The following is a 12,972-nucleotide window of genomic DNA, read 5'->3' as shown; positions in this document are numbered from 1 at the left end:
TGCTCTCATTGGTCCGGTGCAGTTACTCCCGCCCCCGGCCTCTCATTGGTCCGGTGCAGCGCCGTCCCGCCCCCGGGCTCGCATTGGCCAGCGGCAGCGCCACCGGCTCCGATTGGCTGAGATGCAGCGCGCGGGAGAGGCCGTTGGCCCCGAGCTCGGAGCCGCCGGGGTCTCCTCTCAGCCCCACTCAGCACCGCCCTCCCCGGAGCTCTGCCCCTGACCCCTCCCCCACCTCCGGAGTAGATCCCTGAGGGCTCTCCGTTCCCCCTCCTCCCGTCCTCTTCGCCCCCTGCTGCCCCTGGAGTTTCACTCGCGCTTCAGGCCGTGCGTGCGGGCTGCGTTGCCATGGCAACACCGCGCACCCCCCCCATGCGGCGCGCGCAGCCGTCCCCGCGACGACGGCGCATGCGTGACGGCGTCCCCATGGCGACAGCGCCTGAGCGCGCACGCGCCGTCCCCGCCGAGAGACGTCATCACGCTGCGACCCGGGGAGTCGGCCGTGCGGAAGTCGTGCCGTGTCCCGCACCGCTCCGACGCCGCCTCGGCTCCTCCAGGTGGGTGTTGGGGAGCACCGCGGCGGGGGCTGAGTTAAGGGGGTTGGGGGCCGCGTGCGGCTCTGACTCGGCCCCGCGGGGTCTCTGCGGTGCTCGGGGCTTCCGCTCGGCGGGGGCGGCTGCCCTGCGTCTCGCCGCCTCCCCCGCCCCGTGTCTTTCGCTGCCCTCCCCGCTTCTCCCGCTGCCGCTGATCGCCCACACCCCCCAGTTCCTCTGTGTCACTCCCGGGTATACGCCCTCTCCCTGTTCCCCCCCTCCATTTCCTCCATTCTGATCACTGTAGTCCTTTTCCACCCCTCCCCTCTGTGCCTCCCCCATTCTGACTCCCAGGGTCCCCCAGTCTGTCGCCTCCCCCCCCGGCCCCTCATCCCTTCCCAGTGCCCCGTTCTGATCCCTAGTGTCCCCCCCTGCCCACATGTCTCCCATTCTGTCCCGTAAGGTCCCCCCCCGCTTTTCCCAGTCCCCTCTATCTGACCCCCAGAATCCCCTCTCCTCCTCCCAAGTTCCCCCACTCAATTTCCCCCATTCTGATCCCTAGAGTCTCCTACCATGCCCCATTCCCCTCTATTTGACCCCCAGGGTCCTTGTCCCCCCTTCTCCCTCCACCTCCTCACCCCTTTTTTGACCCCTAGAGTCCCTTGTACCCCCCCTCCCCCATGTGCTCCTCCATGTGACCCCTGGAGTCAGTTCCCCCATTTTGACTTCCAATCCCCCCATAACTGGACACCTTTTCTGCCCCATAGAAGTCCCCCACAACCCCTGGCTTTCCTCTCCCCCTCCTCCGTCTGCCCCCAGATGTCCTTTCTGCCTTGTAGAGACTGTGTTCACCTCTTTCCCCAACACAACCCACTGAGTTCCCCCCCCAGACTCTCATTCAACATTGAGACCCTGTTCCCCCCCTTCCCCCACTGTCCCCCTAAAGTCTCCTCCAACCTCTTTTCCACAGCATGGAAGCCTCATTAACCCCTTGTTTCCTCCCACCACCTCCCCTATTCACCCCTGGAGTCATGCAGAAAAATGTGAAAATGTCCTAGAGGGGTTTGGGGCATCCAGTTGGTCCCCAAGTGGGTCCAGGAGGTCCTTGGAGTCATTCAGAAGGGTCTGGGGATGTCCTGGAGGGGTCTTGGGGGTGTCCAGGGGATCCCCAGAGGTTCCTGGACTACTCTAGAGGTCTCCAGTGGGGATTCTGAGGACAACCTCACATAGTGACATGTTCTCGCTCTGCTTTGTCCCCTTGGGATCGCCCCCAAAAATGTCTGTATTAAAATAAATACTAGGTCAATTTTATTGTCACTGTAACCATGGAACCTGGAGCTGTACCAACGTACCTCGAGAGACCCATCAGCGTCCTCCAGCTCCTGGATGCTGTCACCCTGGCTGTCCATGAGTGTCCCACGCCGTCTCCCCTGCCGTGGTGGCACAAGTGCAGCGCAGTGCCATCCTCTTTGAAGAGGTGACGAGGAGGGGTACAGGGAGGGGGGCTGGGGACAGTCGGGGACATGTGGGGTCTGGCATGGGTGGGTGTGACACTGCGTCGCTGGTGTCACCATCGTTGGGTGTTACCTTCACCGGATGCCATTGGGTGTCACTGAGTGTCAGTGTCTTCTGGTGTCACTGTCACTCAAGTGTCACCGTGACTCACAGTCCACCCCCACAGACCACATTGTTCCCAGGGGGCGGGGGTGACACCCCTTACTTTTGTAATTAGGATTTATTTTTTTGATAATGGGGGATTGGGGGATGCCCCACACACACCCCCATGTAAATAATAAAGGGCAGAGGAGCAGCTATGGGGCTCCACATCTCACATTGGAGGGGGATCTTTGGGGACAAAGGTCACTGCAGCATCCTGGCCCCATAGCCCCTCTGGCCCCATAACCAATAGAGCCCCATCTCATAGCCATCCCATCCCATACCCATCAGATCCACCCCATAGCCATCCCATATCCATATCCCATGACTTTGTCCCATTCCGTATCCCATCCTATATCCATAGCCCATCCCATATCCATCAGATCCACCCCCTAGCCTTCGCACCACCCCCCGTCTCTCATTGGTCCGGTGCAGCTCCGTCCTGCCCCTGGGGAGGGCTGTGGGGGGGCAGGGGGCTACGGAAGGCTGTTGGGATATAAGGAGGCACACGGGGCTAGAGTGGGCTGTGCTAGGGGATTGGGGTATATGGGGCTCTAGGGGTGGGTCTAGGGGGATTTGGGGCAATAGAGGGCTGTGAGGAGCTTATGGGGGGATACAGTGCCATAGGGAGCACTGGGGGGGTTTGGGAAGGGGCTCCAGAGGCCGGGTGGGGCTGGGGGAGGATATACGAGAATGTGGTTGTACAGATGTCTGCAGGGGGCAAATAGGTGGGCTAGAAGGGGATATAGAACCATAGACTCACCAAGGTTGGAAAAGGCCTAAAAGATCATCCAGCCCAACCGTTCACCTATTATCAATAGCTCCTACTAAACCATGTCCCTCAACACCACATCCAGTCTTTCCTTGAACACCCCCAGGGTCGGCGACTCCACCACCTCCCTGGGCAGTCCATTCCAGTGCCTGACCACCCTTTCTGAAAAGTAATACTTCCTAATGTCCAACTTGAATCTCCCCTGCCGTAGCTTGAAACCATTCCCTCTGTTCCTATTCACTAATGACATGAGAGAAGAGGCCGACCCCCAGCTCACTACAAGCTCCCTTCAGGAAGTTATAGAGAGCAATGAGGTCTCCCCTGAGCCTCCTCTTCTCCAGGCTGAACGTTCCCAGCTCCTTCAGCCTTTCCTCAAATGGCCTGTGTTCCAGACCCCTCACCAGCTTTGTTGCCCTCCTCTGAACACGTTCCAGGGCCTCAATGTCTTTCTTGCAGTGAGGGGCCCAAACCTGGACACAGTACTCGAGGTGCGGCCTCACCAGTGCTGAGTACAGGGGAACAATCACCTCTCTGCTCCTGCTGGCAACACTGTTTCTGATGTAAGCCAGTATGCTGTTGGCCCTCTTGGCCACCTGGCCACACTGTGGGCTCATGTTCAGCCGAGCATCAGTCAGTACCCCCAGGTCCATTTCCTCTACGCAGTCCTCCAGCCACTCTGCCCCAAGCCTGTAGCGTCGCCTGGGGTTGTTGTAGCCAAAGTGCAGGACCCGGCCTTTGGTCTTGTTGAACCTCATCCCATTGGCTTCAGCCCAGCTCCCCAGCCTGTCCAGATCCCTCTGTATGGCCTCGCTACCCCCAGGCAGATCCACACTTCCAGCCAATTTGGTGTCATCTGCAAACTTACTGAGGGTGCACTCAATGCCGTCATCCAGGTCATCAAGAAAGTTCTTGAAGAAGACAGGCCCCAGCACCAACCCCTGGGGAACACCACTCGTGGCCGGTCGCCAGCTGGATTTTAACTCCATTGACCACCACTCTCTGAGCCCAGCCCTCCAGCCAGCTCCTCACCCAGCCCAGAGTGTAGCCATCCAAGCCTCAGGCTGCAGCTTCTGCAGGAGAATACTGTGGGAGGCAGTGTCAAAGGCTTTGCTGAAGTCTAGGTAGACCACATCAACAGCCTTTCCCTCATCCACCAGATGGGCCACTAGATCATAGAAGGAGATCAGGTTGGTCAAACAGGACCTGTCCTTCATGAACCCATGCTGGCTAGGCCTGATCCCCCGCTCATCCCGCACATGCCACATGATCTCCCTCAAGACAATCTGCTCCATGTGGGGCTAGAGGGAGCAGGGCGATGGGTGTGATATGGAGAAACAGGCGCGATAGGGGTCTGTGGAGGGGTGTAGGTGGGACATAGGGAGATGTGAGGTTATAGAAGTCCGTAGGGGAGCTCTAGGGGGGCTTGCGTAGGCTATAGTAAAGTATAGGGGAATATGGGGCTACGGGGAGGCTATAGGGTAATGTGGGGAGAGGAGGCCCACGTAAGAAGAGGAGGCCCAGATACAGAAACGATAAGGGGGATAAAGGGGGCCAACAGATGGATATAAAGTAACTTCAGGGGGCTGAAAGAAAAAGTAATAAAATAACAAGTAAGATAAGATAAAAGAATAAAAAAGAAAAACCAACCAAGAAACAAACAAGTGACAAAAAAGAAACGGGGAGGGTTGTAAGGAAAATAGAAAGAAAGAGGAAAGGAAGAATAAAAAGTAAAAAGCAATGCATGTAAATGTAGAGAAAACAAGTAGGAAAGCTAACCATAGCACAGCAAAGCAAAGCAAGGCAAAGAGTGAAAAATTGCAACCTTGCAGGAATGGAGGAATGTGGGAAGAGCTGAGCCCTTGCTTGCCACGGGAGCAACACGGAAGGAGAAGAAGCTGGGCCCAAAGGTAAGAGGGGTTTGGTCCTTTGGGTTGTGGGCTTGAAGCAGACCTGCCCAGGAGCTGTGGGTAGCTCCAGGCCACCCTGCTGTCTCCCCAAGAGATGAGGGCTGTGGGCTAGGTTAAAGGGGGGTAAAGGAAAACCTATGATCAAAATCAGACAAAAAAAGACAGAAAAAGAAAAAAGAGAAAAAAATGAGGAATAAAGAGAGAAAAAAAAGATTACATGAGAAAAAGAGGGGAAAAAAAAGAATAAACAAGAAAGAATAAAGAAAAGAAAAAAGGATGAAAACATGGAAAAAAGAAAAAAAGGAAAAAGAAAGAAACAAAATAGAGAAAAAAATATATAATAAAAATAAGAAAAAAAAGTTGAAAACAGAAAAAAATGAAAAAGGAGCAAAAAACGAAATTAATGGAAAAAAAGAGCAAAAAGAAGAATGAAATAGAAAAAAATAAAAGCAGAAAGAAAAGAAGAGCTAGAAAATAATATATGAAAAGAGAAGAAAGGCAAAGAGAATAGAAGAAAAAAGCCAAGTAAAAAGTGAAGAGTAAGAGCTAAGAAAAGAATGGCTGGCAAGAAATATGGAGAGAGCAATGCAGAGCATTGCAAAGGAAAGCAAGGCAAGAGGAGCAGCAAAAGGCAGGAGAATCCAGAAGAGTTCAGTGAAGAGCAGGAAAGGTAAGTTTGGCATAAGGCAAGGGGAAAGGGGAGGGGAAAAGGAGAAAAGAGGGGGAAGGGAAGGGGAGGGGAAGCGAAGGAAGGGAGGAGAGGGGAGGTAGGAGAAAATGAGAGGTAGCGCTGTGGGGTGGGGAGGGTTGAAGGGGAAATGTCACTGAAGAACCGGTTTTGGCATTACAAGAGAAAAGTGAATCTCTTGATTTGCACGCAGCAGTAAAAACAACACTGAAGTGATTTTCTTTCTCCTTTGACAGCATCTCTGTGTCTTTAATGTCCCTTCCCAGCCGAGCCGTTCCAGCGTTCCCCATTTCCGTGCCGTCCATGCGACAAGCAGCGGTTTCCTGCTGCTCTAGATGCCTGGGAATCCTCCCCCAGCACGGCAGCGCACACAGCAAGCCCAGGGGGAAGCTGGCCCTGGTGGCGGAACAGATGTCATCATGGGGACGTGGGGTCACAACACCCCACCTGGTGCCATGAGCTCACAATGCTCAGCGTGTGCCCCAGGCATTCTGTGCCGCCCAGCAGCACTCACTGTGGCTGCAGCGGTGGTGGTGGCAGCATGGCACGAGTGTGGGGGGCCACGGCCCCCGCCCGCCTTGCTCTCCTCCTCCTCCTGACGGCCGCGTGTTCCCAGGAGACTTGTGCCGCTCCGTGGCGAGCGCCAGCAGCAGGTGGGTGGGCAGAGACAGGGCCACAACCGAGTGGCGGCGAGGGCGAGAGCTCCGGGCTCTTGTCCCCGTGTGCCGCGCTGCCCTGGGGCTGCCTTCCGTGGGGGTGTTGGGATGGGGGGGACGGGCAGCACCGCAGGAGCCGGGCGAGGGCATGTGGAAGCAGTGTTCTGCAGGGCTGGCTCCAGCCGTGCAGGGCCGTGGCTCTGCTGCTGGCTGAGCACGCTCTTCGGCCGGGGCTGACCTAGGGGGAGCTCAGATGATGTGTGCTGGGAAAAGCGGGAGCATTTCTGCTCCGGCTTCCCGATGCTCCCCATAGATGAATCCTGGCTCCCAGCAGAGACCCCCGGCCAGAGCCCAGATGGCTTCAGGTGTCTTTTCTTGGTGTGCTCTTCCACGCGGTCCCGGAGGGGTGTTGCACGTGGCCTGGAGAGCTTCGGAGAGCTGCCGATGCCAGGCTCCAGGTCACCCTGTAGCTTTGGCAATCACGGCCTGAGTCTGCCATCCATTAGCTGAGCCCTCCCCCATCACTGAGGGAGGAGATCACAACATGCCATGGGAACATCCCTCTTCTGTTCTTGCATCTAGATGATGGTGCTCCGTATCCAGATGATTGGGTGATGACTGCTTTTGTGCCTCAGGGGGAACCCAGAGGTAAGTTGTGCCTGCTTCCTTGAAGGCAGAAAAGTGAGCGCTGTCATAGATTATTTGGGTAGTCAGGAAACTCCAGGGGTTTTTCAAGTCTCTTTGTGCCTCGAAGGCTGTACACAGATCAGTCCTGAGTATTTCTTTATTTGGAGAGTTGTCACATATCTGTGGGAAGGCAACCCTTGCCACTCTTTGGAGGAGAGAACCTGTCCGTTTGCCTTCTGGGCCGTGTCATTCCCCGACCTGCCGTCAGTCCTTGCAGGTCACTGCGGAAAAAAAGAACCAGGCCCCCAGGTACAGTGGAAGCTCTCCTCACCTGTGTCTGATCACATTTGTGCCTGCAGGCCCTGTTGGTGGATTACCAGAAGGGAGTCCTGTCCCTGAGCCTGGGCTGGATGCCAGAGGTAAGTCACCAGCCTTCATCTCACGCTCTCTGCTCATATGTGGTTGTGGTAGTTCAGGAAGGGTTCAGCTTTTCACTGCCCAGTGATTTCTACTCCACGAGAAGCCTGGGTAGTCACTGTTTCTTGGGTGCTGCGTGCTCCCAGTGTCCTGCTGGCTTTGTCTCTGTACATCAGAGATCCATCCGGTAAGAAAACCCAAATGTTCTTCCACGCTGTCTCTGAGGATTGTTTCACATGGCGCGGAGAGAGTATCCAGAAAGCTGCTGAGTGCCAGCCAACTGCTCACCCGGCACCTCTGCAACTTGCGTAACTCTGTAATGCAGCTGTGTAGATTGCAGCGTGATGGAAAGTTCTCCTCATCCTTTGGGTGCAGAAGTGACTCCAGGGAAGGCCGGGCAAAAACCCTTGGCTGCCTCCTGTGCTGGAGCTCCACAGGTGTCCCCGGGTGGCTCTTGTCTTTATTGACTTCACCAAAAAGACCATTCAGTTCAGTACTTTGTCTGAAATGTACTTTCATGCTTTCTGTTAAGGTCCTGAGGAATGGAAAGAGGCATCAAAAACTGGAAAATATCCGCAGAGGCTCTCTCATGTCCTGAAGAAAATGATGAAGGAGAAGGCAGCACATGGTGGGTGTCTTTCTGTCTGTTCTCTGAAAGACGCGGGAAGCTGAGTTTCTAGGTAGATACATGGAGAAGGTGTAGCATGCACAGCAGGAAAGGATGGATCAGAGCCCTGCGGTGGTGACGCCTCTGTGTCTGAACTGGCTTGTAGCATCATCTTGTAACTTCCCAGAATCGCACAAGGTGCACCGTGAATAAGAAGCCTGCCTGCAACCTGCTGGTCTCCCAGCAGGACAGGTCTTGCTGTCTGTGCTCGCAAACTGGAAAGTGTGCAGCACTTCAGTTTATCTCACAGAACGGCACGCAGTTTGGACTAGGAATGAGGCGCACCACAAAAAGCCCAAGCTTCGTTCCTAAACTTGACTGCTGTGCCTAGAGAACCGGTGCCTCCCGAAGATACCATCTTCCTGGTGAGAAGCAGTTACTTACAGCCCCGCTCTCTTCCCTCCTTTCTAAAGAGACAGACAGAGAGCCTGTGCACAGGGATGCATTTCAGCAAGGCAGCCGTCGCACACTGCACGTCCCTGCAGGGGAAGCAGAGGCCAAGCACACGACTGGCGCTCCAGGTAAAGCCCCTCGTCAAGCTCCTCGCTCGTAGAGCTCCGTGGCCGTGGTTAGAGGTTGCTCCCCTCTCATCACACCCAGCTCCCAGGGACTTAGGAACTTTGTCCTTTTGGGAACAAGGCCAGGGGAAGCACATTCAGCAGATGAGGAGAGGAAATAGGACCCTCCAACGTATCTCCCTGCCACAGTCCCTGCATTCCAGAGCTTGGTGTGCCTCCCTTGAGGCGCCTGGCACACCAGCAGCCTGGAGCAGGATCCCTCCTGCAAGCTGAGGTCCAGAGGGATGCACTGACTCATAGATGGGGCAGTGGCACAGAGGGAGCCTCCCGTCCTGCCTCCTCTTTGCCTGCACCGTGCTGAGACTTGGCCTTTCTCTCGTTCTTCACAGAGCTGTCAGAGCCCGGGAAAGCCCAACACAACTGGATCTATGGTTTTTTTCTGAAGAATCCAGGTAAGCAACGATCAGGCAGGAGTTCGTAAGGCGGAGAAAAGTAGGAGCGTGCAAGTTGTGCCCATGCCGGGGGAAAGGCAAAAAGGGAGAGGCAGGTTCAGGTGCCTGCAGAGAGGGCCTGACTCTGCCCCCGAGGAGTGGGTTCCGAGTGGGACGGGGGAGCTCAGGGCAGCACTCCCTGCCCGACACAGCAATTGTTCTTGTCCATGTCACTCATAGCAGCACTTGGTTAAACAGATCCACGCGCTCTCCTTCTGCTCTAATGAGATTTGCTTAGTCAGACAACGTGCCCCAAAGGGTCACAGTGTGCCTGCCTGCAGCAGCACTGCCCAGCCTCACGAGGCGAGGGTGGGCGAGTGCAAAAGAAGTCTTAGAGCACGATGGAGAAGTAGGAGCAATCCCGTGGCCCAGGAAGGTCTGGACCGTGGCAGAGCCAGAGTATAAACAAAGCTGAGAGGCAAAAGAGCCTCCAGAGTGCGTTGCTGTGCAGCGCCTCTGGGAGTTCCCTTTGCTTCCCCTGGAATCAGGGAAAGCATTGCAGCCTGGGGATTTTCCCTTGTTCCAGGAGGCCAACAAAATGAAAAAGAGCATGTTGTGGCAATGTCAGAGCTCCTGCGAGATTGCCGCTATGGCACAAGACACAGCAACGACCACTTTATTCCTCCAGGTGTGGATGGTGAAGGACGTGCAAACGCTGAGCAAGTTAAAGATGCACAGAAGTTGTACCTGGAACTTGCCGCATCTGTCCCGGTTTCCCTATTGCTAACGATGATTCTGTGCTGTCTTCTTTTCTGGTGGTGCAGGAAGAGAAAGCAGTGAGTTGTTGTTCACCCCCACCCTCATCCAGCCCAACTCTTTACTGTAGGGCTGCCGTGAGCCAGGAGGCATTTCTAGTGAAAGCAGCTTCGGCCCATTCTTCCTGCTGGGCCCGAGACAGGCTGGGAGCCGAGGGCGGCTCTTTGCCATTGAGGAAGGAGAGCAGGGGCTCTCCTGTGCTCTCAGCACGTTCCTCTCTCCGCAGGCGCCTGGCTGCAGCTGATGAAGCGCAGGACGATAGCAGCAGCTCCAGCTCGCAGTCAGACGAACAGTCTGCTGACGTCGAGTGGCCCGACAGGCAGAGCCATCGCCAACCACCTGTGCGGGAACAACCTGCCTGCCTGCCACAGGGCAGCACCAGAGCGGCCCCTGCCAGGCTGGACAGCCGCCGGGCTCAGCTACCCCCACCTCGGCCCCCGCGGCCCACCGGCCTGGGCTCCGCATCCCGGGGGATGAGCGACAGGCCCAGCGGCCCCCGGACCCAGCAGGCATTGACGCCGCCCCCCCGTCCTCCTCCACCATCCTTCAAGGGGCAGAAGGAACCCGCCCGGGGCGGAGGCTTGCGGTCATCGGCCGGCACCCAAACAATTGCTCCCTGGCAGATGAGCGACAGGCCCAGCAGCCCCCGGTCCCAGCGGGCATCGACGCCGCCCCCCCGTCCCCCACCACCATCCTTCAGGGAACGGGAGCGGTCCCCTCAGTGTGTCGGCTCGGGGGCATCGTCCGGCACCCAGACAACCGCTGCCTCGGGGAAGCCTGAGAGGCCCGGCAGCCCCCAGCCCCCCCCAGCACCACCTCTGCCCTCCCCCTCCTCTCCGCCATCCTTTAGGAGGTGGGAGCAACCCCCCCAGGATGGCAGCTCAGGGGCATCATCAGACACCTGGAAAACCACAGCCACAGGGAAACAGTCCAGGTCCAGCAGCCCCCAGCCCCCCCTGGCACCACCTCTGCCCTCCCCTCCACCATCGGTCAGGGAATGGAAGCGATCCCCGCAGAGTGCAGACTCGGGGAAACTGTCCAATAGGACAGCCGCTGCCTGGGGGAAGCGCCACCGGCCCAGCAGCCCCCCGCCTCGCCAGGCACGGTCACCACCTTCCCGTTCCCCTCCACGATCCTTCAGGGGACGGGAGTGGCCCCCTCAGGCACCCCGACTGCCTTCCCCCTCTTCTCCAGCATCCCTTAGGAGGTGGGAGCAGCCCCCCCAGGGTGGCAGCTCGGGGGCATCATCAGACACCTGGAAAACCGCTGCCACGGGGAAACAGACCAGGCCCAGCAGCCCCCAGCCCCCCCCAGCACCACCTCTGCCTTCCCCCTCCCCTCCACCATCGGTCAGAGGATGGCAGAAATCCCCGCAGAGTGCAGACTCGGGGAAACTGTCCGACAGGACAGCTGCTGCCTGGGGGAAGCGCCACCGGCCCAGCAGCCCCCCGCCTTGCCAGGCACGGTCACCACCTTCCCGTTCCCCTCCACGATCCTTCAGGGGACGGGAGTTGCCTCCTCAGGCACCCCCACTGCCCTCCTCCTTCCCTGCACCATCTTTTAAAGGACGGCCGTGGCTGCCCCAGCATGACAGGCCTGGCCGCCCCAGGTCCCCCCAGGCCTCCCCGCTGCCCTCCCCCTCCTCCCCACCATCTTTTAGGAGGTGGGAGCAGCACCCCCAGGGTCTTGGCCTGGGGCAGTTATCCAGCAGACCTGCAACTGCTGCCTGGAGGAAGCGTGAGCGGTCCAGCAGCCCACAGTCTCCCCGGGTACCATCCTCCCCGTCCCCTCAGCCATCTTTCAGGCGGTGGGAGTGGCTCCCCAGGAATGTCAACTCAGGGGCTTCCTCAGAAAACTGGAATTCCACTGCCAGGGAGAAACAGACCTGGTCCAGCAGCCCCCAGCAGCCCCAAGCACGGCATCTGCCCTACTGCTCCTCTCCGCTATCCATCAGGAGGTGGGAGCAGCCCCAGCACGTGGGTTTGCAGACACCATCTGACATCCACACATCCGCTGCTGGCATCAAACGGAGTTTTCCGGGCTCTGCTGTACCATTAAATAGAAAGTAGTGGCTTTGGGACACCATCTAACATCTACAGAACCACTGCTGTCATGTACCAGAGTTTACCCAGCTCCACAGTACCAATAAACAGAAAATAACGCCACAGCTGTCCACGTACTGTTGTCATGTCATTACCTGACCCACTGCCAGACCTTGTGTGTCCCTTGGCATTGACAGCGATAATACGAGTGGGAAAGGCACTCAAGGAGTGGAAATTGAGGTAGATGTGTAGAGAAATCCCTCCCCCAGAGGCAGCGAGGCCCTGGCCTGGGCTGCCCAGAGGCTGTGGGTGCCCTACGTCCCGTCTCGGGCAGGGGACAAGGGTGGCAGTTCATTTATGCCAAAGCGCCAGCGCTTCTGTGTGAGCTTTACCGGACAGCAGGCGCCGTCCTGCTCTGACTAGCAGGCAATCATTCACTCTGCAATAGGAACCAAGCGAGAACTATGAGCACGTTTTCTCCCTCCTCTACTTCATTTCGCTTTGTGGGCCGGGCCGAGAATCTGGAAGTGGAGAGAGATGGGAGGAAGGCAGTGCTGCAAGCCTCGTATGCCTGCTTCACTGCTCGCTCTGTGATTGCAGTCGCCTTAGCAGAGGCACAGTCCGTTGTGCTACCAGCAGTGCCCAGCTGCCACAATAGCACCCTGCAGCTCCTCTCCAGCACCTACCTATCTCTGTCTTGTGACACAGGAGCAAAATGGAGCCAGGAACGTATTCTTACTTCCATAATAAGAGCGTCAGAAGGAAACACCCTGAGACTTGTAGGGGTGTCCGTCTGCTGTCTGCCAAAAACCAGTCGGGGGAAAGGCACGAGAGGGGTGTGCTCTGCTAGCTCCAGGTCTTAAGACCTTAGAAACCCGGTCTCTCTCAAACAGCTGAGGGTGTTCCATTCTTAGAGCTCAGCCCTGAAGTCTTGCTGGTTCAATTCCTCTCAACGACGCATCTAAAAGATGCAGTGCAGGCAAGCAAAGCTCCACAGCTGTACAGCACAGCATCTAAGGGACAGCTCTTATTGAGCCGGCAGGTGTAACTGCTTCCCGAGGAGCTGTGCAGCCATAAAGGCATTCCAAAGCACCTCTTAGTCTTACATTAACGCATCATTGGCCTCATCTCACTGCCGTGCTGAATTTCCAGTGCTGATAGGTCTGTCCAGCAGCTCTGCTTAGAGAAGCACGATTTGTTTCAGGCACGTGTCCCGAAATCTAGAAAACCCCGCTGTTTCCAGGT

The 12,972-nt window shown here is 57.0% G+C and overlaps 1 protein-coding gene across 3 annotated transcripts; it reads left to right on the top strand.

The window, feature by feature from the left end:
- The first annotated feature begins 242 nt into the window (after positions 1 to 242).
- On the top strand, positions 243 to 11,840 carry LOC149911876 (uncharacterized). 3 transcript variants are annotated; one of them, XM_090133196.1, is made up of 11 exons: positions 243 to 554; positions 1,832 to 2,007; positions 4,788 to 4,865; positions 5,790 to 6,206; positions 6,792 to 6,857; positions 7,196 to 7,255; positions 7,786 to 7,881; positions 8,334 to 8,441; positions 8,828 to 8,890; positions 9,558 to 9,705; positions 9,912 to 11,840. In XM_090133196.1, the coding sequence occupies exons 4-11, from the start codon at positions 6,020 to 6,022 to the stop codon at positions 11,752 to 11,754; spliced, it is 2,571 nt and encodes an 856-aa protein (XP_089989322.1). In that variant the 5' UTR covers positions 243 to 554; positions 1,832 to 2,007; positions 4,788 to 4,865; positions 5,790 to 6,019; the 3' UTR covers positions 11,755 to 11,840. The 3 variants fall into 3 exon arrangements, with proteins under 3 accessions (XP_089989322.1, XP_089989323.1, XP_089989324.1); XM_090133197.1 differs by lacking the exons at positions 243 to 554; positions 1,832 to 2,007 and adding an exon at positions 3,948 to 4,145; XM_090133198.1 differs by lacking the exons at positions 243 to 554; positions 1,832 to 2,007; positions 4,788 to 4,865 and adding an exon at positions 5,242 to 5,535.
- The last annotated feature ends 1,132 nt before the right edge of the window (positions 11,841 to 12,972 follow it).

Source organism: Phasianus colchicus, unplaced genomic scaffold (assembly GCF_987193195.1).
Source record: "Phasianus colchicus unplaced genomic scaffold, bPhaCol1.hap1.1 HAP1_SCAFFOLD_54, whole genome shotgun sequence".
NCBI lineage: Eukaryota > Metazoa > Chordata > Aves > Galliformes > Phasianidae > Phasianus > Phasianus colchicus.
The sequence above is the reverse complement of the archived record's forward strand: the minus strand, read 5'-3'. Positions and strand labels throughout refer to the sequence as shown.